Source organism: Macaca thibetana, chromosome 9 (assembly GCF_024542745.1).
Source record: "Macaca thibetana thibetana isolate TM-01 chromosome 9, ASM2454274v1, whole genome shotgun sequence".
Lineage (NCBI taxonomy): Eukaryota > Metazoa > Chordata > Mammalia > Primates > Cercopithecidae > Macaca > Macaca thibetana.
Window position 1 is genome coordinate 89,347,004 of NC_065586.1, and position 27,580 is coordinate 89,374,583.

At 41.3% G+C, this 27,580-nt stretch overlaps 2 protein-coding genes across 4 annotated transcripts in view; both read left to right on the forward strand.

Moving 5' to 3' along the window:
- Positions 1-27,580, forward strand: part of SLC35G1 (solute carrier family 35 member G1) — a 400,995-nt gene that overhangs the window by 3,129 nt on the left and 370,286 nt on the right. The gene's annotated exons all lie outside the window — the stretch shown is intronic.
- On the forward strand, positions 728-27,327 carry CEP55 (centrosomal protein 55). Of its 3 annotated transcripts, none has more exons than XM_050802815.1 (9): positions 728-1,050; positions 3,879-4,073; positions 6,935-7,210; positions 10,834-10,902; positions 19,217-19,367; positions 20,745-21,058; positions 23,286-23,357; positions 24,089-24,214; positions 26,187-27,327. In XM_050802815.1, the coding sequence occupies exons 2-9, from the start codon at positions 3,891-3,893 to the stop codon at positions 26,388-26,390; spliced, it is 1,395 nt and encodes a 464-aa protein (XP_050658772.1). In that variant the 5' UTR covers positions 728-1,050; positions 3,879-3,890; the 3' UTR covers positions 26,391-27,327. The 3 variants fall into 3 exon arrangements, with proteins under 3 accessions (XP_050658772.1, XP_050658774.1, XP_050658773.1); XM_050802817.1 differs by having other exon boundaries at positions 740-909; XM_050802816.1 differs by lacking the exon at positions 728-1,050 and adding an exon at positions 1,239-1,525.

Here is a 27,580-nt window from a genome sequence, read left to right on the forward strand (position 1 = left end):
TTTGGGCAGTAATCCCAGCACTTTGGGAGGCCGAGGTGGAAGGATCACTAGAAGGCAGGAGTTCGTGACCAGAGTGGGAAACAAAGTGAGACACCCCCTCCCACCCCTCTGTCTCTATAAAATTTTTAAATAAAAAATTAGCCGGGAGTGGTGGCGTGCGCCTGTAGTCTCAGCTACTCGCAGGCTGAGGCAGGAGGATCGCTTGAACCCGGGAGATTGAGGTTGCAGTGAGCTATGACTGCACCACTCCACTCCAGCGTGGGCGACAGAGTGAGACCCGAGGGGATAACAAGGGGGCTGTGCTCCTTTGGGAAATCCCGGTGTCCCAGGGCAGGAGGGGCCGCACTTCACGCAGGGATAAACTATGCTCAAGAGCGCAGAACTAGTTCATCCCTGTTACTGGTTTTATCCCATCAAAAATAGCAATTTGCTTCCTCCTAAAAGCTTATAAACACAAAACCAGCCCCTGACTGCGTGACACCAAGCTCGTTTAGGTCTGAGCCCGCAGAGAATCCCCGAGCCCCAGAATTAGCCGGCAGGCCGGGGAGGGGGTGTTCCAGTCCTCGGTCCCGCCCCGCGGCCCCCGCCCCTCCTCGGCCCGCCCCCAGGTTTAATCTCCGCCCCTTAAGGGAGGCAGCCAATCGGGGCGCCGCGTTCCCGCCGCGCGCGCCCTGCTCCTCCTTCCTGCGGGCCGCGCCCAGCCGGCAGTGACGTGCCCCGCCCTGCAGCCGCGGGATTCAAACTCCCGGAAGCGGCATCTGCACCCGATGGTGTGATTCGGACGACTCGAGCGCCGGGCTTCGCTTCAGCTGCTGGCTGGCCCAAGGGAGGCGACCGCGGAGGGTGGCGAGGGGCGGCCAGGACCCGCAGCCCCGGGGCCGGGCCGGTCCAGACCGCCAGGGAGGGCAGGTCAGTGGGCAGATCGCGTCCACGGGATTCAATCTCTGCCCGCCCTGATAAGAGTCCTTTTCCCTGGCGCTCACTTTGTGGCTAGCACCCGGCTGGGCGCCTCAAGACCGTTCTCTCTTGATCGCTCCTTTGGACTTGGCGGTGGGTATCATCTCCTTACAGACAGGCGTAGAGAGGCCAAGTGACTTGCCCAAGGTCTTTCGTTAGGGCGGCTTTTTCCGATTGGCAAGCACTTTACTTGTGTGTTCCTCAGACATCTTTATTTTAGAGATGAGAAACCTAGTGCCTTTTTTTTTTTTTTTTTTTTTTTTTTTGCAGTTTCTCTTTTCCTGTCTGTCTCCTCAAGTGAGATTTTATGGGGGAATTTTTAAAGATTGGCGTCGCCTTGTGGAATATGCGGCTTGTAATTGATGCCTTGTACCGTTTACTGGATGGAAGCGCTTGTTTTGTCACCTCCTGTCCGGCATGACTTAGGTCACTTAAGCCAATCAGCCAATCATTTCTGAGCGCTTGCTGTTAGGCTCTGTGGGTGACCAAAAAAAAAAAAAAAAAAAAAAAAAAAAAAATCGAAGTGCAGTCCTTGAAACAACAGTTGAACAATTGAAAAAAATAAAAGGTTAGCGGGGAGTGTAATTGGGTACCAGATTGTGTGGGGGTGGGGGTGGGGGTGGGGGTGGGACAGCTATATCATTTAGTAGAGTTCACAGAGGGAAGGCATGCTGAAGAAGGTTTGAATTGTGGGAACCCTGTGGATGACTGGAATAGGAAATACAGGGAAAAATACAGGGTGCGGTGGTTCACCCCTGTAATCCCAGCACTTTGGGAGGCCGAGGCGGGCAGATCACTTGAGGTCAGGAGTTCGAGACTAGCCTGACCAATATGGTGAAACCTCATCTCTACTAATAGATACAAAAATTAGCCGGGCGTGGTGGCGCGCACCTGTAGTGCCAGCTACTCAGGAGGCTGAGGCAGGAGAATCGCTTGAACCCGGGAGGTGGAGGTTGCAGTGATCCGAGATCGTGCCACTGCACTCCAGCCTAGGCGACAGAGCAAGACTCTGCCACCCCTAACCCCCCACCCCCGCCAAAAAAAAAAAAAAAAGAAAATACAGGGAAAGGAGGTTGGTGGGACTAGGTGGTGGGGGAGATCCAAACCGTCTGGGCCAGAGGCTAGAAACGGTAGTCATTCATTCACTGCCAGAGTTTCCGTCCAAAGGTTAGGAAGCAGATGTTTCGGGGTTCTTTCACGTTCTGCAGATCTATATTTCCATCATTCTGTGTCTCAATGACTTGGTAGCAAAGTAGTTTTCTGTCCTACGACCCACCATATCAAGTCAACAGTGTGTTATCAACAGAAACACATAGGAAAGAACTTCCTGTGGCAGTAGGTGACTGAGAGACGCCATAAGCTTGCATTTCTTCAACTGATGGATGAGCTACCTTAATCTTTCACTTTATAATGGCAAAAATCCAGGACTAACCTTTTGATAGATGATTTCTTCTCAGTCTCCACAGTGCTATTAGACGTTCTGATTTCACACAGGACAATCTTAAAAGTCACTTCGCTACCATTCTAAGGAGGTCTCCTATTTTTACTGATATCATTTATCTCTGTACTTCTCCTGTGTAATATTTATTACAGTTTGAGAATTCATGAACCCTTGTTTGTTTCCTTGTTATTGCCTGCCTGTACTACACTGAAAGCCCCATGACATCAGGGAACATGTCTTTTTTTTTTTTTTTTTTTTTTAAACCAGTTTACATCCAGCATGTATTAGGATACCTGGTAAATAGTAGGCTCTATAGTAATTTTTGAATGCACTAATGGGCTCATACTCCTTTATATCCTTTTATCACACTGCCATTATTTTGTCTTGGGATGCATGAAGTGGAAAAATGTTTTTTAACCTCCCTAATTAGAGTTACTTTTGTATACTATTTATATGCATTGTATGCCTCACTAGATTTTTGCCTGCTAAAGTTTATATACTTGTTTCTAAACCGTCATCTAGTACTGTTAGCAGATACTGAGTTTCTCCTTACTTAATTTGGCCCCTTATTCTTAATTCCTTTCATGCCTGACTCCCCTGAATGTTATGCCTCTTATCCTGCAAATGTCTTAGTTTAGGTTCTCTTCACTTTTTCCCACTGTGCTCTCTCAAATGACTATTAAGATAGATCTAAACTAGGCTATCTTCTAAAACAGAGGACCTGTGTTGAGTAATGACATTTCAGTGCCTATATACTCAGAATTACATTATTTACCAACAGCTTTCTATTTTGGGCCAAGATATGTGCTTGATTGTGACCTACTTCTTTCAGGCTTTATTTAATGGTTGCGGACCCCTTCATTGTTTTTTAAACAAAACTTTTTAACTGAAGAATTACACATACAGAACACCACACAAAACATAAATGGACAAGTTGACATTTTTGTTTGTTTGTTTTTGAGACGGAGTCTTGCTCTGTTGCCCAGGCTGGAATGCAACAGTGTGATCTTGGCTCACTGCAACGTCTGCCTCCCGGGCTCAAGCAATTCTCCTGCCTCAGCCTCCCGTGCAGCTGGGATTAAAGGCGCCCACCACCATGCCCTGCTAATTTTTTTAATTTTAGTAGAGACGGGGTTTCAAACATGTTGGCCAGACTGGGCTTGAACTCCTGACCTCTTGATCCACCCACCTTGGCCTCCCAAAGTGCTGGGACTACAGGCGTGAGCCACTATACCCAGCCCAAGTTGACATATTTTAGAAGGTGAATACTCCCATTTAAGTACAACTGAGATTTAAAAAAAAAAAAAAAAAAAAAAAAAAAAAGTTACAATACCCCAGAAGCCTCCATCCATCTTTCTCCATATCCTGCTGGTTTGGATATATAATTTCTATTTACAGCAGATAGGTTATTAGACCTGTTTCAAACTTGAGATTTAAATTTTTAAACTCAGAATTATACAGTTGATTTTTATTTTTACAGACCATTTCAGAGATGTCTTCCAGAAGTACCAAAGATTTAATTAAAAGTAAGTGGGGATCGAAGCCTAGTAACTCCAAATCCGAAACTACATTAGAAAAATTAAAGGGAGAAATTGCGCATTTAAAGACATCAGTGGATGAAATCACAAGTGGGAAAGGAAAGCTGACTGATAAAGAGAGACACAGACTTGTGGAGGTAAATGGTCTTTTGATCCTTTAAATTGTAAGCTCTCCAAGAAAGCGATGCATGAAGATTTCCTGATGCTACCTTCTTACTCTTGCCGTGTTCCCTGTCTTGTCCAGTTGATTAGTTTTGGAAAGCTGACCTTGGGTTTAGAATCTTAAATTCCTACTTTGACTTTGCCAAGTCTTAGATGTACTTTAGTCATTACCACCTCTTACCTTTTAAATGTAATTGAGTATGTGTTTTTAGGTTACCAGGTACTAAGTTTGTTTTGGAAATAAAGATATTGTGATGAATAGTTTTGCACCTTACACATAGTCTGTTTCACCTTTAGTATGGTCTGTTTTTCAGTTATTTAAAACAAAGTAATAACCTAATCCATCATTTTTCCTATAGCTTCTTGATAATGAATATTCTTGATAACTTTTGTTATGCTGTATTTAAGATTGTGGAACATTCTGGCTATTTTCGCCATTTTTAAATTGATAGTGTAACTTAGAAGCATTCGATTTTCCATACTTTTTTTTTTGAGACTGGATCTCAACTCTTGCCCAGGCTGGAGTACAGGGGCTTGATCATAGCTCACTGCAGCCTCAAACTCTGGGCCTTAGGCAATCCTCCTGCCTGGGCCTCCCAAAGTGCTGGAATTACAGGTGTGAACCTCTATGCCTGGCCATTCCATGCTTTTTTGGAGTACTGTATTACTCATTGATGTACTTTAAGGATACTGTGCTGGGCTTCTGTCTCTTTTTTACTGTGGGAGAAGAGAAAATATTTACCCAACAGTTATATAATCTGGTTTTCCTGTTAATTTACTAAATGTAAAAAATCAAATCTGTCCATTTCAGAGTATTAAATAGTGTTCAAATTTCCTTGTTTAAAACATTTTTTATCATGCATATTGGCTACTTTCCAAGTAATTTTGGTTTTCGGGCTTTTGAAGGAAAAATTATTAGATGTGTTGGCATTTACACTCTGTTCAACTATACTTCAGATTCACTAATTTATAATTTGTTATGGCATAGACAGTAAGGAAGTTAGGAACTTATTAGAACTAGAGGGACTTAAAATGTAATCATAAATATAATCACAAATTTGGATTTAATTATTTTGCAAAAGTGCTTTTATTGTTTGTATTTAGAAAATAAATGGTTAAGGCCAGGCACGGTGGCTCCCGCCTGTAATCCCAGCACTTTGTGAGGCTGAGGCAGGCAGATCACCTGAGGTCAGGAGTTCAAGACCAGCCTGGCCAATATGGCAAAACCCTGTGTCTACTAAAAATAGAAAAATTAGCCAGGTGTGGTGGTATGCCCCCGTAATCCCAACTACTCGGGAGGCTGAGGCAGGAGAATCTCTTGAACCCGAGAAGCAGAGGTTGCAGTGAGCCGAGATCGCACCACTGCACTCCAGCCTGGGTGACAGAGCGAGACTCCGTCTCAAAAAATAAACACATAAAATAAAATGAAACAAAATAAATGGGTAAACACTATACCATTTGATTTCTTTAAATTCTCTAAACAGGCACATAATAAAACTGGTTTATTTGTTGTAACAACATACATTGAGGTAAATGCTTTTTCAAGCATTGAGAAAACAGTCATCACCAATCCACAGATATGAAGGTTATTTTGCAATCTGGTGAAGGAATCTTACTGCTTCCCTGAGAGATAGCTTTCCATTTCATTCCACTTTTTGAGAAGCACTGGGTACTTTGTTCCTTTATAATCAATTGAAATTAAACTTCCTGTGACTTCTACCCATTTGTTCTAATTGTGCCTATTAAGGTTACACAGAACAAGTCTTATTTTTCCTATGCAAACTGGCAACTTATTAGATATGTAAGGAAATTTTGCTTCCTCTTAACTTTTCTGCAGACCAAGCTCATATTCTTCAGCTCTTCTGGCTTATCAAAATCTTGAACAATTTTTAGTTTGTTCATATCCCTCCTGAATTATGCACTTAGAATTGAACACAGTATCCTAAATATGTTCTGGCAAACACAGATTGAAATAGTAGTGTTACATCTACTTAGCTGGATACTGTACTCCATTAAAGCCTAAAACTGTATGACTCTCTATCTGTCTCATACTACTGATTTAAGCTTGTGGCCAACTAAAATCCGCTCATTTTCAAATGAATAACCATCCCCCTAAACTTAAATTTTCCCCGTTTTTTGTATTTGAACAACTGCTGCTTTTTCCTTCCTAAATGCAGGTTTTAACTTCATGCTGTTTTGACCCTGTTAGCCTATAATTTTAATATTTATTTCTATTATCTTTCTATTTGACTTTTTCCTTTATGCCAGCAGCAGTTTGCATATCTTGTGAATGTTTGAAGATGTTAAGCATTCCTTTAGAGATCACCTTCTAGATTCAATATGGAATCATTTATCAAAAGTAAGCAGGTTAATGAATGCATCCCTCTCCTGCTGAAATATTCTGTAACTTTTAAGTTCCACTGATTCCAGTTCATTAATGAGCATGTACATCTTGTGTGACCCACTTTTAGCTTTTAGTTTTTACAAGATCCAGTATTATGGAAAAATGATTACCAAATACTCACGGGAGAGCTAGCCCTTCTTTAGCTTTCTCTCACCACCCTTGATAGAGGTGGTTTCTCCTTTCTTCATGTCTGCCCATTTTTTAATCTGTCTTAACTACAGCACTTACAACGTTGCATTAATACATTGACTTACTTCTCTGTGAGCTATCTGAACATAAAACTTTGGCTTCCTCTCTTTTTTGGCCCTGGTATTTAGCATAATGCTGACTTGATATATAATAAATGCTTCATAAATGCTTGTTGAAGTATATATTGTTTAGCTAGATGTTTGATCTGGCTTTGTTCTAAGATTCTTCTTAGTTTATATCTAGAAAATTCGAGTCCTTGAGGCTGAGAAGGAGAAGAATGCTTATCAACTCACAGAGAAGGACAAAGAAATACAGCGACTCAGAGACCAACTGAAGGCCAGATATAGTACTACCGCATTGCTTGAACAGCTGGAAGAGACAACGAAAGAAGGTGAAAGGAGGGAGCAGGTATTGAAAGCCTTATCTGAAGAGAAAGATGTATTGAGACAACAGTTGTCTGCTGCAACCTCACGAATTGCTGAACTTGAAAGCAAAACCAGTGCACTTCGTTTATCACAGGTGCTAATCATTTCTTTAAACCCAGATTTTTTTTTTTCTTTCTGATACAGTTTGTAATTCTTAGGAAGAATGAGTTTGTTAATACATGCTTCCCAAATGATGAGACAAATGATTAGTATAGTATACTAACAGGTCACTTGACTTTTTTTAATAGCCCAGTCCCTTCTCTATAAGCAAAAATGGTTAATATGGTACCCTCCACTCCTTGTACCATTGATTTGCCTGGAGGAATATTCAAAAGACAAAATCTACTGTGTATTTACAATTACCAAGGTTTTTTTGAGTTCTTATTTCTGTAGTTTGTATCATGAAAACAGTAGGCTTCATTTTTTTGGTTATTTTTCACATTTGAAACATACAATTATAATATCAAATATACTTTTCCTAACTGCTCTTGCATTTTCTCCCCCTTTTGTTTGAGAGGCACTAGTGTCATAGAAAGAACAAGGATATAGAAGTAGACATGTGAGTTCAGATTTTGGTTTTGTACTTGCCAGCTCTGTGACTCTGAACAAATTTGTTAACGTTTATAGCCTTAGAGACAATACTAGACTTCTCCAGACCCCTGTCCTAAATCTTAGTTTCTTTTTTTTTTAAACATATAATTAAACCTGAGTTTCCACATCAGTAAAATCAGGATAGGAATATTGATAATTAAATGTGATAATGTATGTAAATTGCCTCACATAGTGCCTAATATACAGTAGGTGCTCAGTAAATGCTTACTTATTGATCAGACCTTTGATTCTTTTGGAGATTTGGACATTCGATAATACTAACATTAGTATCATCTATAGGCTGGGCGTGGTGGCTCACGCCTATAATCCCAGCACTTTGGGAGGCCAAGGCGGGTGGATCACCTGAGGTCAGGAGTTTGAGACCAGCCTGGCCAACACAGTGAAACCCCATCTCTACTAAAAATACAAAAATTAACCAGGCATGATGGCACGTGCCTGTAATCCCAGCTACTCAGGAGGCTGAGGCACTCGAATTGCTTGAACCTGAGAGGTGGAGGTTGCAGTGAGCCGAGATAGTGCCACTGCACTCCGGCCTGGGTGACAGAGTGAGCCTCTGTCTCAAAAACAAAACAAAACAAAAAATCATCTATAGAAATAAATCTATAGCTTTCAAATATCTCTCAGTGCTGTTAAGAATCTTTCTCTGTACTTTATTTCCCATTTAGGGGAGATAGTGGTCAGACCTATACATTTATGTGTATTTTCATAGATGGGTGTTTGAGTGTTTCTGCAGATGAGTTCAAAAAGGCGAAGTTTTTCTAGAGAATTTCCACAGAACTGAAACTCATAAAACATTACAGTCAGATTCAAAGTAGCTGACTAAATTTTTTCTTTGAAGTTCAAGAGTTAGTTTCTCCACTTTTGGAATGTGAAATACAAGCTTGGTAGAAATTATAATTTTTTAAATTTTTATTTATTTTTTATTTTTTGAGACAGTCTCATTTTGCCGCCCAGGCTTGAATGCAATGGCGCAATCTCAGCTCACTGCAACCTCCACCTGGGTTCAAGCAATTCTCCTGCCTCAGCCTCCCGAGTATTTGGGATTACAGGCGCCTGCCACCATGCCCTGCTGATTTTTGTAATATTAGTAGAGACGGGGTTTCAACATGTTGGCCAGGCTGGTCTTGAATTCCTGACCTCAGGTGATCGCTCACCTCGGCCTCCCGAAGTGCTGGGATTACAGGCATAAGCCACCGCACCTGGCCTGAAATTATAATTTTTAAAGATGTATTCTTATAATAATTTTGTGGGCTACCCATATTGATTTCTGTATTTAACTAGCATGTCTGACTTCTATAACAACTTCCAAATGTCAGTGTGTTACACAACAAATGTTTATTTTTCTCTCATGCCAGTCTAGTCCAGATTGGAGTGGAGGAAGCTTTGCTCACAGAGTCATTTGACTCCAGGTTCCTTCCTTCTAATGGCTCCACCCTCCTTTAGGGTGGGGTCCCCCACCAAGACCTCTGTATGTAGCTGTGAGATGGAGCCTGTGGAGAACTGCCTAGGAGGGTTCTGGGGCCAGGCCTGGTATTGACATGTCTCACCTCTGCTCACATTCCACTGGAACATGGCTCCACTAACCACAGGGCAGGCTATGAATCATAGTCTATAGTGTGCCCAGGGTAAAAGGAAAGGGGTTTGGAGAACTATCTTTGTCATAGTTTCCACCTCGAGGACTGAACTGAGAGAGGGAAAGGGCTACATATTAAAGTGAATGAATAGAGCATCTTTGGAGAAAAATAATTTTTTTGAGCTTCTTTGCCAGTATTCACAAGTCTCTTATAGCTATTAAAAGACTGAAATACAGCTTTTTCTATGTTTGTTGGCCAGCCTGGCTACCTAGCCACCTACGTCTCTTTTATTTCTCTGAGAAAATGAAAAGAGGAGAGAAATAATTTTTGAGTCCCATATAATCTATATGAACTAATACTAACTAATAATTAATACTTTTTTTTTGAGATGGAGTCTTACTCTTTCACCCAGGCTGGAGTAATTTTTGTATTATTAGTAGAGATGGGGTTTCACCATGTTGGCCAGGCTGGTCTTGAACTCCTGACCTCAGGTGATCTGCCTGCCTTGGCCTCCCAAAGTGCTGGGATTACAGACGTAAGCCTGATCTTGGCTCACTGCAACCTCCTTCTCCCGGGTTCAAGTGATTCTTCTGCCTCAGCCTCCTGAGTAGCTGGGACTACAGGCGTGCACCACCATACCTGGCTAATTTTTGTATTTTTAGTAGAGACGGGGTTTCACCATATTGGCCAGGCTGGTCTCGAACTCCTGACCTTGTGATCCACCCGCCTCGGCCTCCCAAAGAGCTGGGATTACAGGTGTGAGCCACTGCGCCTGGCCTAATGAATACTATTAGTAATACAAAACATGATTCTAGAAAAAAATTTTTACCTTTTGTTTGACAAGTTAATGTCTTTTAGATGTCATTTAAATAGCCTAATTGTTTTGTGTTTGTCTTTTTGGTAAAAATCACTGGGCTATTCATATGCACTAAGGGCTATTCTGGCAATCCTGGGGGGTCCAGAGGACCGCAGAAGTCAGATTAGATAGAAAATCTCAGGGTTTCCAGTCTGGGAAACTTCAGGAGATCTTAATTTTGACAATGGTTATCTCTGGTAACTCTCACCTGACTTGATGGTTTACCACCATCTACTAGATCTGGATTTTTTTTTTTTTTTTTTTTTTTTTGAGACAGAGTCTCACTCTATTGACCAGGTTGGAGTTCAGTGGCATGATCTCGGCTCACTGCAACCTTTGCCTCCTGGGTTCCAGCGATTCTCCTGCCTCAGCCTCCCGAGTAGCTGGGATTATAAGCACAGGCCACCATGCTCGGCTAAGTTTTCTTTTCGTATTTTTAGTAGAGATGGGTTTTCGCCATGTTGGCCAGACTGGTCTCAAACTCCTAACCTCAAGTGATCCGCCCTCCTGAACCTCCCAGAGTGCTGGGATTATAGGTGTGAGCCACCGCGCCCAGCCTAGATCTGGATTTCAGGATGCTCCCATGAGGTGTACTGTATTGTTATGGAACTGAATATAATGAGGCAACTTCTATTGTGGAATGTCTGATGTTAACTAATGTTGGATTATTTACAGACTCTGGCTCCAAACTGCTTCAACTCATCAATAAATAATATTCATGAAATGGAAATACAGCTGAAAGATGTAAGTTTATTTCCTCTTAAGCTAATTCACTTATTCTTAAGTTTTATAGAAATTGGCAACGTTAGTGCTGTGACAGAAAAACTGAATGGTTTGTGAGCTTCGTTTAAGTCTCTTTCTAGACATTCAAGACTCATTTCCTCTAAGCATGGTCTCTCTTTTTTTTGTTTTCCGAGGCAAAGTCTCAGTCTATTGCCCAGGCTGGAGTGCAGTGGCATGATCTTGGTTCACTGCAACCTCTGTCTCCTGGGTTCAAGCAATTCTCCTGCCTCAGCCTCCTGAGTAGGTGAGATTACAGGCACGAACCACCACACCTGGTTAAGTTTTTATATTTTTATTAGAGATGGGGTTTCACCATGTTGGCCAGGCTGGTCTTGAACTCCTGACCTCAAGTGATCTGCCCACCTTGGCCTCCCAAATTGCTGGGATTACAGCCATGAGCCACCATGCCCAGCAGCATGGTCTCTGTAGGGTACACAGCCCTAGAAATTGTCACTGCCACCAAATACTTCAGTAACATCCCTTTTCTATCTAAATCTAATTTCCCTAATTTGCCCAGTCATTTTATTTTTTCTTATTTTTTTGGTATTTTTATTTTTTTGAGACAGAGTCTTGCTCTGTTGCCCAAGCTGTAATGGACTGGTGTGATCTCAGCTCACTGCAGCCTCCACCTCCCAGGTTGAAGTGACTCTCCTGCCTCAGCCTCCCAAGTACCTGGGATTACAGGCACCCGCCACCACGCCTGGCTAATTTTTATTTTTAGTAGAGATGGGGTTTCACCACATCGGCCAGGCTGGTCTTGAACTCCTGACGTCAGGTGATCCGCCCACCTCGGCCTCCCAAAGTGCTGAGATTAAGGACATGAGCCACTGTGCCTGGCCTCCATTTTATTATTATAATGTAATTTAATTTATAGTATATTCTTTTTTGGTTTATCCATGCAAGATGCTCTCTTTGGTTTGAATCCTTCTCTTGAAACTAAGGTTTGCTTTCATAGGTTGAAAAGGAAACATGTTCTTTGTACACTTAGTACTTCTTTTCTCTAGAATTTGATATGAGGTTATTTTAATTATACAGTAAAGCTGTATTATTTCAAACTTATAAATGGATTGGTGGGTTTTGTTGGGAATGGAATAAATTGAGGACACAGGACTGCTATTTACAGTGTATTTTTTTTCAAGTTTTAGACATATGAAGTATAAAGTTTCTGACTTAAGTATTAGGTCAGTAGGTTGGTATTTTGGTTCCAGAAATATTACTGGCATGTCTTTTCTGATATAAGCATGTTCTTAAGATTTCTGTTTTACTTCATCTATCAAGTATCCTTTGAAGTCTTTTTGATCTTCAAAAGAAGAATTTAAATCTCTTGGATGTCTAGCCAGGTGCCAAGTACTCTTATCAGAGTACATAATTTACCTAGAGGTAACTGGAATGAAAAGGAAAAATTCTGTGTCTTATTACACTGAAGTTTGTTATTCTATGTATATCCATACCTGTGCATTAGATGCGCATATCTAGAAATACCTTACACAGCTCCTGCATTCCTCCTTATTTACTCCACCTCCACCGCAGTGGCTTTCCAGCTACTCCTTGAATAAACCACCTTTTCTCTTTCTGTTCCCTCTGCCTGGGACACTCTTCCCCAATGTCTTCATGATTTCCTGCCTACCTCATGCAGGTTTTTATTTAAATGCTACTTTCTTGGGGCCAGGGGGTGCACAGAATGGGGGCTCCCTGACCACTTTATCTAAAATTATAGCTCCCAGACAATTCCTATTCCTTTCTCCTGCTTTTCCCTCCTCCTCACATACTATGGCTAAATTTACAATCTATTTAACTTCTCTTGTCTGATGTTCGACTTTTCCATCAGAATAGAAGTCATATGAGGGAAGGATTTTTGCATGTTTTGTACACTGCTATATCCTCAGTGTCTAGAACATTTGAAAGAATGACTAGATGGAATCTTGGGAAGTTTCTTGAATTTTACTGGTGTCTCTTCTAGAAAAGTACCTGAAAATAGATGCCATTATCCGAAGCTTACATCTGCTTTTTAGGCATCTCGGTGCTAACTGCTTCAGATATCACCTGAGGGTATTTTTAGATAATGATGATTCTTTTTTATGAAATTCACTTTGAAATACTGCATATGTAAGCCCAAGCTTTTTGTTCTATCTTCTCAGCTTATTTAAGGGTCACATTGTGCTTGTCTCCTCTGTCTTAGAAAAAGGCTTTTATATATATGGGGTAAAATTTAACCCAACTCTTCTACAAATGGTGCTCTAGACTGAGCAAGATTCACAGACTCTTAATATGCTAGGTCTGGGGTAGTGCCTGAGATTTTTTGCATTTCCAGTAAGTTACCAGCTGCTGCTGCTGGTCCTTGGACCACCCTTTCAGAACCATAACATCATCATTATTATTATTATTATTATTATTATTATTATTATTATTATTATTTTGAGATGGAGTCTCACTCTGTCACCCAGGTTGGAAGGCAGTGGCATGATCTTGGCTCATTGCAACCTCCGCCTCCTGGGTTCAAGTGATTCTCATACCTCAGCCTCCTGAGTAGCAGAGATTACAGGTGTGCGCCACCATGCCCAGCTAATTTTTGTATTTTTAGTAGAGACGGGGTTTTGCCATGTTGGCCAGGCTGGTCTCCAACTCCTGACCTCAGATGACCCGCCTGCCTCTTCCTCCCAAAGTGCTGGGATTACAGATGTGAGTCATTGTGCCCAGCCAGAACCATTAACTTATATTTGAGGAGCAAGAAGTGGTTTAGCTCTGGTTTTCCGTTTGGAATTTCGGCAAATGTTTGAGACCAGGAGGAAAATTGTAGTTGGAGGACTTAGGGAGCATGGAAAGAGACATCTCACTTCTTGCAGCCCCGACACTGGCACATTATTTGGCTTTTGAGAGCCCAGCAGTTCTAGTTCCATCACCCTCTCAAAGTTCGCAGAAACTTCCTGTAGAAGCTTACCCATGTATTTTCAGAATTAGTATTTGTTATATTTAAATAAGCCCTAACAACTTATGTACACCTTCTTTAGGCCCAGTTGTATCATTGTTCAGTTACCATTTCGCTCTGGCGGACAGTTGAAATAATTACATAGAGTTAATGTCGTAAGCATTGTCAAATGTCAGTACTTTTAGTATTTATTTAAGAATTATGTTAGTATAAACTAGATCAAACCAAATAGCCAAAAGACAGTTTTAATAGGTGTTTCTTGCTCTTAAATTCAAATATCCGAATTTTAAGCATAGAACTTAGGGAAGATAAATCATAATTATTTTAAAATTATTTGCCTGCAAACATTCAAATTAACAGAAAAGTTACAAGAATGAGTATGATAACCTATAATGTCCATATCCCCTTTACTAAAATTCAACCATTGTTAACATGTTACCCCATTTTGCACTCTCTTTTTCCTCTTTCAACCCTCACCTACACACATATACATGTAGTATTTTTTTCTGAACCATGTGAGAATGAATTGTACATACCCACAGCCCTTTAAACTCATATACTTCAATGTGTATTTCTTCTCCCATTCAAGTACTAATCAGGCTCAACCCTGCTTAGCTTCCAAGATCAGCCAAGATCAAGCACGTTCAGGGTGGTATGGCAATAGACTTCAATGTGTGTTTCTTAAGAATGAGGATACTCTTGTCCACAACTATAGCACAGATAGCAAGTTTAATAAATTTAACATGGACACAATACTTCTATAATCTACCATTCCTACTGCAGTTTTGTCAATTGACCTACATTTTTTATTCCTTCAGTACAGGCTAACATTTTAATCTACATTGGTTGGAATTTTTGTCTACAGAATATTTAGTGGATTCTTGTCAAACCTGGGGGAAGACATTTATAGCATTCCACAGGACTTTTTTTTTTTTTTTTTGAGACAGAGTCTCACTCTCGCCGAGGCTGTAGTGCAGTGGCGTGATCTCGGCTCACTGCAACCTCTGCCTCCCTGGTTCAAGCGATTCTCCTGCCTCAGCCTCCAGAGTAGCTGGGATTACAGGCACCTGCCATCGCGCCTGGCTAATTTTTTTATTTTTAGTAGAGACGGGGTTTCACCATCTTGGCCAGGCTGCTCTTGAACTCCTGACCTCGTGATCTGCCTGCCTCGGCCTCCCAAAGTGCTGGGATTACAGGCGTGAGTCACCGCACCCAGCCTCCACAGGACATTTTATTTTCCCACTTTTGTTCTACATTTTTATTGCTAACTTAGAGGAAATTGTTAAATGCATGCCTAACAAATGTATAGATGACACAAAGCTGGAGAGCATATCTAATATAATGATGTTTGACTCTAAAAACTCAAAACTAATATCAGTATTTATGATAGCTATCAAATCCATGTATTGAGACTGATAACCAATGCACATAGTGAGAAGAGGTAGAATAAGGAAATGTTTATTGAGGTAACATCGCCATCATGTGGCCTTTTAGAATATTACCCCCTGAATCTTCAACATGTATTTTTGTTTCTCATACTTAAGTGATGTATGGTTCCTTTTTGAAAAAATTAATTAATTTTTTTTTTTTTTGAGTTAGAGTCTCGCTCTGTTGCCCAGGCTGGAGTGCAGTGGCATGATCTCGGCTCACTGCAACCTCTGCCTCCCGGGCTCAAGTGATTCTCTTTCCTCAGCCTCCCCAGTAGGTGGAACCACTGGCGCCCGCCACCACGCCTGGCTAATTTTTTGTATTTTTAGTAGAGACAGGGTTTCACCATATTGGCCAGGCTGGTCTCAAACTCCTGACCTTGTGATCAGGCCACCTCGGCCTCCCAAAGTGCTGGGATTACAGGCCCGAGCCATTGTACCCAGCCGGTTCCTTTAAAAGAGAAGAAAAATAAAATAAATAAAATAAAATTGACCTGGAGCAGTGGGTCATGTCTGTAATCCCAGAATTTTGGGAGGCGGAGAAGGGTGGATCACCTGAGGTCAGGAGTTCGAGATCAGTTGGGCCAACATGATGAAACCCAGTCTCTAATAAAAATAGAAAAAAGCCAGGTGTGGTGGTACACACCTGTAATCCAAGCTACTCAGGAGGCTGAGGCAGGAGAATCACTGGAACCCGGGAGGCAGAGTTTGCAGTGAGCTGAGATCGTGTCACTGTATTCCAGCCTGGGCCACAGAGCGAGTCTCCGTCTCAAAAAAAAAAAAAATTGGCCGGGCTCGTTGGCTCATGCCTGTAATCCCAGCACTTTGGGAGGCCGAAGCGGGCAGATCACCTGAGGTCAGGAGTTGAGACCAACATAGACCAACCCTGTCTCTACTAAAAATACAAAATTAGCCGGGTGTGATGGTGCATGCCTGTAATCCCAGCTACTCGGGAGGCTGAGGCAGGAGAATTGCTTGAACCCGGGAGGTGGAGGTTGCCGTGAGCCAAGATGGCACCATTGCACTCCAGCCTGGGCAACAAGAGCGAAACTCCTCAAAAAAAAAAAAAAAATTTCATGACCATTTAATTTTGACTTAAATTATTTGTATTAAAATGCTTCTTAAATGTGGACAAATGTAAAATTTTGTATAAAATTATGTATCTTTACTATCTAACACACCATAATTTATAGGTATTTGGATATACATGTGCATTGTGAGTCATTCAGTGCTTCCTCTCTTAGCAACTAAATTTAAGTCTGATCCTGGGTTTCTCATAAGTCCTTTCTTTTGAAAGATGCATAGGGTCTGAGTAAGAACTTCACTGGGGATGGCAGTGGAGCTGAATAAGAAAGTGACTACTGCGGCCTGTTTTAAAATAGACCAGGAATCCTAGCAATCTTCTCAACTTTACTAAGTTCACTGATTATTTTTCCCAACTTTTATTATGAAAAATGTCAAACGAACACAAAAGTTGAAAGAAAGTCATTGAACAATCATATACCTACCATGAAGTTTCAACAATAAGACAGACTCTAAATCAAAACTCAAATTACTACAGTGAAAACAGCCATCCACAAAACTTCACATTATTGACGATATATAATACAAAATGTATGTACAATATCTCCACTTGACAAATGGACTCTTAAGCCATATAAAGAGGATTACTGTTCCCTAATGGACGTGGAGAGAAAAGTGTCTGGTAAAGTGACTGAGGCTCCTGGACTAAGTCCTTGATTTCAGAGGCTGTTTCTTTCTTCCTAATTCATTTGCTAATTCTATAGCAAACAGACACTGAAACTCCTTTAAGTGCCATACCCAGGAGCTTTGCTCACAAGTTTGTAGGGTGCTAGTAGAAAGAGCCTAACAAAGCTTAGAGAAACTCTCTAGACTTAATAAGAGTTTCCACATATGTAGATCTTTCTGGATATGGGACTCAGTGTCTTTAAAGGATGGAAATTCTCACTGGAAAGCAGATGCCCTGATAGACACCCAAAACCTTCAAGCTCCTTATGTCCTCTTCATTGTGGAACTAGAGGTCTGGAAAGAGTGGTTGCTATAAAAGGAAACACTATATTATATTGTCAGATTGAAATTAAATAGAAAAATTTTGTCTATGCATAATAGATCATTTTAAGAGCTACTGTGTTGTTCTCCAAATAGTAGTCAGAAATCCGTATTCCACTCTTGAGAAAATGAGCTTTGCTGATACTGTTATAGGTTCTTCAAAGTTCAGATTACTATGACCTCTGGATTTATAGCAAGTCCTCTGGTGTAAAATGAACTGGTTACAATCCCTGCCATACAAAGCTTCTGTCTTCACATGGCCCCATTCTCTGTGTATATCTGTGTGTCTGCTCCTTTTTATAAGGATACTAGTCATTGGATTTAGGGCTCATGCTACTCCAGTATGGCCTCATTTTAACTAATTGCATCTGCAAAGACCCCCCCCTCCTTTTTTTTTTTTTTGAGACAGGGTCTCACTCTACTATCTTGGCTAGAGCGCAGTGGTGCAATCTCGGCTCACTGCAACCTCTGCCTCCCACATTCAAGTGATCTGCTACCTCAGCCTCCCAAGTAGCTGGGACTATAGGTGTGTGCCACCATGCCTGGCTAAAAAATAGAGACAGAGTTTTGCCATGTTGGCCAGGCTGGTCTTGAACTCCTGGCCTCAAGTGATCCGCCCGCCTCGGCCTCCCAAAGTTGCTGGGATTACAGGTGTGAGCTACTGTACCTGACCCACAGACCCCATTTCTGAATAAGGTCATATTCTGAAGTTTCAAGTGGACATGAATTTTGAGGGACATTATTCAACTCACTGTAAGTATGAAACCCCTATACAAACAGGTGACTGACCCCAGCTTGGAGTTTTTAATGGGGTTATAAAGGATCATATAAAGGATGAAAGTTGGTGGTAAAGAGAGAAGGTAGCTGTTACGTTTGATCCTCTATCCTCCGTGAAGACACGGAGATGATGTTAGGAGTGCAAACGGTTTATTGGGGAGCAAGATTTGTGCAAGGAAAAAGGAAGTAGTTATGCCAGGGAGACCATCAGATCATGATGAAAACCTAGCAACGTCTCTGTCACCCCATGGTGGGCCCCAGAGCAGAGAGTACAGCAGAGTTCTTGTTGGGCAGCAGTCGTTCGGCACTTGTTCAGTTGTTGGCTGGTGCCAACCCAGCTCAGCTCAAAAGCTGACAGGGACTTGAAGGAATTAACAGATGGAGGCTGTCAGCTAATCAGCTAAGCACTCACCATGCAGCTGGGCAGAGCTCCTCTTTTTTGTTTGTTTGTTTTTTGGTTTTTTGAGAGACACAGTTTCACTGGAGTTTCCAGGCTGGAGTGCAGTGGCGTGATCTTGGCTCACTGCAACCTCCACCTCTCGGGTTCAAGTGATTCTCCTGCCTCAGCCTACCGAGTAGTTAGGATTACAGGCGCGTGCCACCATGCCTGGCTAATTTTTGTATTTTTATTAGAGACAGGGTTTCACCATGTTGGCCAGGCTGGTCTTGAACTCCTGACCTCAGGTGATCCACCCGCCTCGGCCTCTCAAAGTGCTGGGATTACAGGCATGAGCCACTACACTCAGCCAACTGGGCTCTTGAAGGGCGGTTCTGAGCAGTTCATCTCCATGTCTGCCCCAAAAGGTGTTTTCGTTTACAGAGAATGATATGTACGCACACACAAAGCAAGTTGTGTACTGAAGAAAGCAAACAAATGAACTTAATCCCACATAAACTATGACGGTGTCATGTTGTTATGTATTCTGAAGGCATGTAACATAGAATGGTTGCCCAGAATTCGTCTATGAGCCAGAGAGTTTTTGTTGGAAAAGACTACATCACTTGGACTCTCTTGCCCATTTTAAGATTTTGCTTTTGTATTTTACTGTTGATTTTCTTTCATCTTCCTATTAAGGCTCTGGAGAAAAATCAGCAGTGGCTTGTGTATGATCAGCAGCGGGAAGTCTATGTAAAAGGACTTTTAGCAAAAATCTTTGAGTTGGAAAAGAAAACGGAAACAGCTGCTCATTCACTCCCACAGCAGACAAAAAAGCCTGAATCAGAAGGTACTGACTGGTATAAAAATGTTCTCTTGGGACAGGCCTGACATTTTCCAAAAGGAGTGATTCATCAAATTTAGATTTTTATAGATATGTGTTAGAAAGTAAAATAAGAGCAAGTCCTGTAGCCCTGAAGTAAGAAATACCATTTTCGCAAGTTTTATTTCCTAACGTTTTCAGATCAAAAGAAAGTACCGACACAGGCTAACGGGTGATCTTTGGCAGTTCTGAAGTCACATTCAGTTTTCTCTACCCATGAATGTCCTTCCCCTTCTTCAAAGTCCTTCTCCAGCTTTTACTTCCCCCAGAGTTGGCCTTGTCACAGTTCTCTTTTCACTTTGCTTCCCTTCCGCACTTATTCATATCAACCCCAGGAGAAAGAATGCCTTTTATAGATGATCCTTAAATCATTTGAACTTCAGGTATAGAATTGAGATGAAATTTCTTATTCACGATGCTCTCTTTTTGCCAAGTGCTTTGCAGTTTCCCTTACATAGATCTCAGTGGAGTTTCCGAGCAACCCTAAGAGGCGGGGCAGGAAAGGTCAGTATTTTCATTTTACAAATGAAGAAATAGGTTTAGCAATTCTAGATGACACGCTAAGAAAAAAAAAAATGAGAAACTCCATGCAAAGCTCTCCTTAAAAGACTGACAGCTTGGAGGGGACCAAAGCCTTGAATTTTATACAGAAGTCTAAAGAAAGGGGAACAAGACTCATAAGACTGGAGAATCATATTTGAATATTTAAAACAAAGCTGATGCTAAAAAGAAACTATAAATGTCTCTGGAGGCACTTCAAAGCTGTCAGCCCTAATGGTACAAAGTTGCTTCTGTAAAATATGTGTTTATGTAAAAGCAGGATTTTAGTTATGGGCTAAGTCTAATTTCTTTTCTTTGGTAATACAGTTCTCTCTCTCTCTCTCTTTCTCTGTGTGTCTGTTTTATCAAAGCCATATAAGCACTTGTTAGAATAATGTAATAGTTAAGAAGGGCCTTGCCCTGTCTTTCCCATCCTAATCCCCGTTTCTTCCTCCCATCAGGGCAACTGCTCTTAATATTTCTATTTTTAATTTTGATAGTTATCTCCATATATAGATAATGAGCTTGTATTCCTATTTGTTGATTGAACTTCTTTAGACTTTCCCTCCCTACAGAATAGATGTTACTGTTTTTAGTTCTTCTATTTGTGAGTTTTATAACTTCAACGAATATACCTGAACTTGTTTTTTATTTCATCAAATATCAACAATAGCCCCTATCTCTTGACTCTTCATGTTGTAAACTAAGGAAATAGTGTGATTCATTTAGATGTTTGATGTTTCACCTCTCAGGAATATTATTCATTTCATAAAATGAGTTGTGCCATAATGTTGTTTGTCATAGGTTATCTTCAAGAGGAGAAGCAGAAATGTTACAACGATCTCTTGGCAAGTGCAAAAAAAGATCTTGAGGTTGAACGACAAACCATTACTCAGCTGAGTTTTGAGCTGAGTGAATTTCGAAGAAAATATGAAGAAACCCAAAAAGAAGTTCACGATTTAAATCAGCTGTTGTATTCACAAAGAAAGGCAGATGTGCAACATCTGGAAGATGATAGGCATAAAACAGAGAAGATACAGAGACTCAGGGAAGAGAATGATATTGCTAGGGGAAAACTTGAAGAAGAGAAGAAGAGATCCGAAGAGCTCTTATCTCAGGTAAGCTTAACCGGATCCATAATTCAGAGTGTTCACTGGACACTTTCTAAGTGTCAGGGACTATATAACCACTAGAGAACCGGCTAGGGGCAAAACAAGTTCCTGCCCCTCATGGGAGTTTATATTCCAGAACAGAAACAGACCATAAACAATAAATAAGGAAACTAAAGAAAACGCAGCAAGGTGACGTGACAAAGGGAAATTGGGGACCAGTGGAGGCCTCTCTGAGGAGATGGCATTTGGACAGAGAAAGAAAATTCTCATGATGAAGAGAAGGACCCAGTGAAGTGGGTGACTTCCTCTCAACGGAGGAAATTATACACACAAAGGCTCTGGGTGAGCAGGAGGTCAGTACATGTGAGAAGCCAAAAGAAGACGTGAAGTAATGAGAGGAATCAAGGCCGATTCCTAGACTGGCATCTTAATGGTGATGATATGTGCTCAAGTGAATTCACATGGCATCTTCCATGTTCTTGTTATGCTCATAACCTTATGCTACAGTATCTTAATAATGTTGAAGTTGCTACGTTAGGATTATTGGAATTGAACACTACTTTGATGGAACTCTAATTTAGATTTTGCTTGTCAGCCTGGAATCATGGAAGGAACATTATTTGGAATCCATGCCTAGTCTCTAGTCCAGGTGATATATGGCCTTAGGCAAATCACCCAACTTCTCTGACTACTCACTGGTTATTCACTTGTCAAATTAGTAATAACCTCTGCTTGCCTTATAGGGCTTTGGCGAGGGTGAGTTGAGAGAAGGTAAAAGTGCTTTGTAAACTAAGCAAGGAAAATGCTAGTTATTGCCCCTATTTTAATAGTAATTTTTAACAGTCCTACAAAAGTTGAGAGTGCTGGTAATGGGACAGTAACAAGTCCATCTATAACATTTGCCACCTTAGTCTTTTTTTTTTTTTTTTTTTCCCGAGACAGGGTCTTGCTCTGTCATCCAGGCTGGAGTGCAATAGCGCAATCTCAGCTGACTGCAACCTCCACCTCCTGTGTTCAAGCGATTCTTGTGCCTTAGCCTCCCGAGTAGCTGGAATTACAGGCATCCACCACCACGGCTGGCCAATTTTTTTTTTTTTTTTTTTTTTTTGAGACGGAGTCTTGCTCTGTAGCCCGGGCTGGAGTGCAGTGGCCGGATCTCAGCTCACTGCAAGCTCCGCCTCCCGGGTTTGCGCCATTCTCCTGCCTCAGCCTCCTGAGTAGCTGGGACTACAGGCGCCCGCCACCTCGCCCGGCTAGTTTTTTGTATTTTTAGTAGAGACGGGGTTTCACCGTGTTAGCCAGGATGGTCTCGATCTCCTGACCTCGTGATCCGCCCGTCTCGGCCTCCCAAAGTGCTGGGATTACAGGCTTGAGCCACCGCGCCCGGCCTTTTTTTTTTCTTTTTGAGACGGAGTCTTGCTCTGTCGCCCAGGCTGGGGTGCAGTGGCCGGATCTCAGCTCACTGCAAGCTCCGCCACCCAGGTTTACGCCATTCTCCTACCTCAGCCTCCCGAGTAGCTGGGACTACAGGCGCCCGCCAACCCGCCCGGCTAGTTTTTTTGCATTTTTTAGTAGAGACGGGGTTTCACTGTGTTAGCCAGGATGGTCTCGATCTCCTGACCTTGTGATCCGCCCGTCTCGGCCTCCCAAAGTGCTGGGATTACAGGCTTGAGCCACCGCGCCCGGCCCAATTTTTTGTATTTTTAGTAGAGATGGGGTTTCGCCATGTTGGCCAGGCTGGTCTCAAACTCCTGACCTCACGTGATCCACCTGCCATGGCCTCCCAAAGTGCTGGGATTACAGATGCAAGTCACCGGGCCCGGCCTGCCATCTTAGTCTTTACCACTCACACTTCTGTCTACAGGCATGAGCAGTGATACTAGGGAGAGATTAAGTGCACTGATTAAATTTTGCTCCAACTCTGGCTAAGGGCCCAGCACTGCCACCCATGTTATCCTACTCAGAAATGTCAGAACCTCCAAGAAAGGGGGTGTGGCCGCTGCAGAGTTCAGTGCTGTTTATCAGCATTCAGTCTGTGTGCCTGAGGGAACTCGCGGCAAGGGTGGTATACTGGTTAGATAACCATCAGATGGCAGCTGGAATGATTCACCCCCAACTAGCAGGTGTTGTCCTGGTTAGAGATGTGAGACTTGTGATGTGAGCTTTTCATGCATCCCAGGTCATGCCGGAAAAGGTCGGATGTGACAACATTGGTTCTCTTTACATCCTACAGGTCCAGTTTCTTTACACAACTCTGCTAAAGCAGCGAGAAGAACAAACAAGGGTAGCTCTGTTGGAACAACAGGTACTCATTGGGGTTGCTCCTAAATTCAATTCTGCCTGTTAGAAAATGCAGTTTTTCCTCATGTTTACGCTGTTCTATGGAGAAGCATTTGAAAGTTGTGAAAAGTGTCTTTAAAATACTTCAATAAAAGTCTTTTTTCTTCAATAAAAAAGATATTTCAAGAGACTCTGCTAGCCACTTATTCCTGTTACTGTCCTTAGGCTAAACAGATTCTTGAGGTGTGATGGCAATTTTCTTGACAGGTAGATGTTGGCCTTGGCAAATTTTGCTCTTCCCCAGTGGCTGTAGTTCCTAGCCTAACAATATCTCGTAATTAGGGCTACCTTATAACTTCAAGCAGAACTTGGAGAGACACCATTTAGTCTCAGAATGTACTATAAATGGTGTAAAGCTGAGATTTAGTATATTCCAAACCAGGGAATAGCTATCTCTTTCCCTTCTCCTTCTTCCCCCTTAAAAAAGGTGGATAGGGAGGAGTCATTCTAATCAACAACTTCTTAAGCTGCTCTTCCCTCACCTATACCTCAGCATTGGCTTTGCTCCTTGGATAAACCAAATCCTCAGCCATAAGCTGCCTCGTTCATCAACATTTCATGGTGCTCAGGTGAATTCTTGCTACACTAGTACAATAAATATTTTCTTCTTGTGCTAATAAAAAAATGTGAGCATCCAGTCAAGAGAACTAGACAGTCTATATCAGCTGTAATGGTCTTGTCCTGGGCCTTTTCCAGATGCAGGCATGTACTTTAGACTTTGAAAATGAAAAACTCGACCGTCAACATATGCAGCATCAATTGCATGTAATTCTTAAGGAGCTCCGAAAAGCAAGAAATCAAATAACACAGTTGGAATCCTTGGTGAGTCTGGAATGATTAAACTACAATTTGTCTTCGTCTTCCCATTTATATAACAAATCAGTTCCGAACTTAGAAGGATACAGCTTAACGAACAGCTAGATGTATCTCAAATCAGTAGGCAGAGCCCTGCCTCATTTGAAGCAACTGCCCTTCGAGCATCAATTCAGAGGACCGGAAAGAGGGACATGATCACATCTGGAATCATTCCCCCAATACCCCAGCTGCTGTGATGCTAGAGGCACTAAGTAGTGCCTGAGCTGGGGGCGAAAGGGTAGAATAGAGAGTAGTCACAGAATCCTGAACTGAAATTGTGTTTATCTATTAAAAAAGAAAGAAAGGCTGGGCACGGTGGCTCATACCTCTAATCCCAGCACTTTGGGAGGCCAAGGCAGGCAGATCACGAGGTCAGGAGTTGGAGACCAACCTGACCAACATGGTAAAACCCTGTCTCTACTAAAAATATAAAATATTAGCTGGCCATGGTGGCACGCGCCTGTAACCTCAGCTACTTGGGAGGCCAAGGCAGGAGAATCACTTGAACCCGGGAGGCAGAGGTTGCAGTGAGCCAAGACTGTGCCACTGCACTCCAGCCTGGGCAGCAGAGCAAGACTGTCTCAAAAAAAAAAAAAAAAAAAAATGCTGTTTTTAGGGATAATGGACTATTACTGTTCATATGCTTTTTAGATGTATTATGAGGTGTGTGTGACTCACTCTGAAAACATAATCTTTTAAAACATGAACCTTTTAAATATTATTTCTGTGAGGAAATGGTTTTTCACTTACTTATTCTCACCTTACTAATAAGCTTCTGGACCAAACTTGTTGGGGGTCTGCATTTGAATATATGTCTGTCCCACTAGTACATATTTTAAATTTCATTCATACTTGGAGACGGTGAAATGTTACAAATAGAATTCCTCAGTTTTCAAAGGAGGAAAAAAAGCAATGTAAAAATAATAATCATTTGTAACTTCTCTATGAATAAAAGAAAGAAAGTATATTTTTGGCTCTGTTCTTAAGTGTATCATTGATTTTACCTATTTATAATATTTGAAATAAAAATTTATAATTCATTTTTGTTATTGACCATTCAAAATGTAGGGAGCAGAGGGTATGCAAAAGAATTTGTAATTTTCCTATACTTTGTTCCTGCTGGTCACCCTCTTCACTGTGCTGTAAAATACTCATTTTTAACTACTCCAAGTTCTTAGGAAAAAAACACGAAAAAGTAAAGTCTCAAAGGTATGATATAATATCTTAGTCATTTCTGTGTATAAGCTGTTTGAGCTCCTAAAATTCCTTGCTGCCTTTAGTTTCCATATAGTACTTTATTGCTGGGGTTGCCTCTGTTTTACAAAACTAGCAAATTTAATCAGCCTTGTATCTAGACCTACCTAATATTTGACTCTGTGTCCTAATAAAACATATTCATATACACACCCAACTCCAATACTTCTGGGTAATTTGGGTAATTACAGTAGTTATCTGGGTAAATTCACAACTACCTCCTATATTGTCTCCATAATACTGAGGAGCTGAAATTCAAAAGAAAATCTGTCTACAGTGCTGAAGCAGCTAGAATACCTATAGAACAGTTAACATTTCTGAACAGGCTGGGTATGGTGGCTCACGCCTGTAATCCCAACACTTTGGCAGGCTGAGGTGGGCAGATCACTTGAGCTTAGGAGTTTGAGACGAGCCTGAGCAACATAGAATTAATTTTTTGCAGAATTTTCTATTTCTACAAAAAACAGAAAAATTATCTGGACGTGGTGACATGTGCCTATAATCCCAGCTACTTAGGAGGCTGAGGTGCGAGGATTGCTCGAGCCTGGGAGGTCGAGGCTGCAGTGAGCTGTGTTTGTGCCACTACCCTCCAGCCTGGGTGACAGAGTGAGACTCTCAAAAAACGGAAAAAAGCTGAACAATGGGCCTTATTTACAAATGCTATTATTTGAAACTTGTTTTTCAGAAACAGCTTCATGAGTTTGCCATCACAGAGCCGTTAGTCACTTTCCAAGGAGAGACTGAAAAGAGAGAAAAAGTTGCTGCCTCGCCAAAAAGTCCCACTGCTGCACTCAATGAAAGCCTGGTGGAATGTCCCAAGTGCAATATACAGTATCCAGCCACCGAGCATCGCGATCTGCTTGTCCATGTGGAGTACTGTTCAAAGTAGCAAAATAAGTATTTGTTTTTATATCAAAAGATTGAATACTGTATTTTCTGTTAGCTTGTGGGCATTTGGAATTATATATTTCACATTTTGCATAAAACTGCCTATCTACCTTTGACACCCTGGCATGCTAGTGAATCATGTACCTTTTAGGCTGCTGTGCATTGTTCTTGACAGTGGTACCTCCCTGACATGGTTCATCATCAGGCTGCGATGACAGAATGTGGTGAGCAGCATCTACTGAGACTACTAACATTTTGTACTGTTAAAATACTTGGTGAGGAAAAGATAGCTCAGGTTATTGCTAGTGGGTTAATGCACCAGCAAGCAAAATATCTTATGTTTTGGGGATTTTGAAAAATCAAAGATAATTAACCAAGGATCTTAACTGTGTTAGCATTTTTTATCCAAGCACTTAGAAAACCTACAATCCCAATTTTGATGTCCATTGTTAAGAGGTGGTGATAGATACTATTTTTTCTCATATTGTAGAGCGGTTACTAGAAAAGTCGGGGATTTTCTTGATCTTTGTTGCTGCTTACCATTGAAACTAAACCCAGCTGTGTTCCCCAACTCTGTTCTGCGCACAAAACAGGATCTGTTTGAGGCATACTCTTAAGCAGCCACACACAATGTTTTCTGTCATACTATCTGGCACTAACTGTAACTTGAATTACATTGGCACATGCTGGTTAGCTAAAATTGTTAAAATAAATTTTAATAAACCCATCTAGGCCTCTCATTTGATGTACCGTATTTTATTTATTTTTGGCATTCTTAAAGCTGGGTAATGTAATGATCAGATCTTTGTTTATCTGAATAGATATCTTTATACATGCTATTTGTAAACCAAAAACTTTTAAATTTCTTCAGGTTTTCTAACATGCTTACCACTGGGCTACTGTAAATGAGAAAAGAATAAAATTATTTAATGTTTTAATATGTCTAGTGTATTCGTGTTATATTCTAAGATTCTTTTTTGAAAAAAACAAATTTATTGGCCATAATCAAAATTTAAAATTTTCACAATAAAAAATTCAAGACTTTTATAATTCAAAGCACATTCTCCAAAAAGTGAAAATACAACAAATAGAAAGAGAAAAAATATTTTCAAACCATGTATCTGATAAGGGTCTAGTATCCAGAATATATAAAGCACTATTACAACTCAATAAATAGATATTCTAAGATTT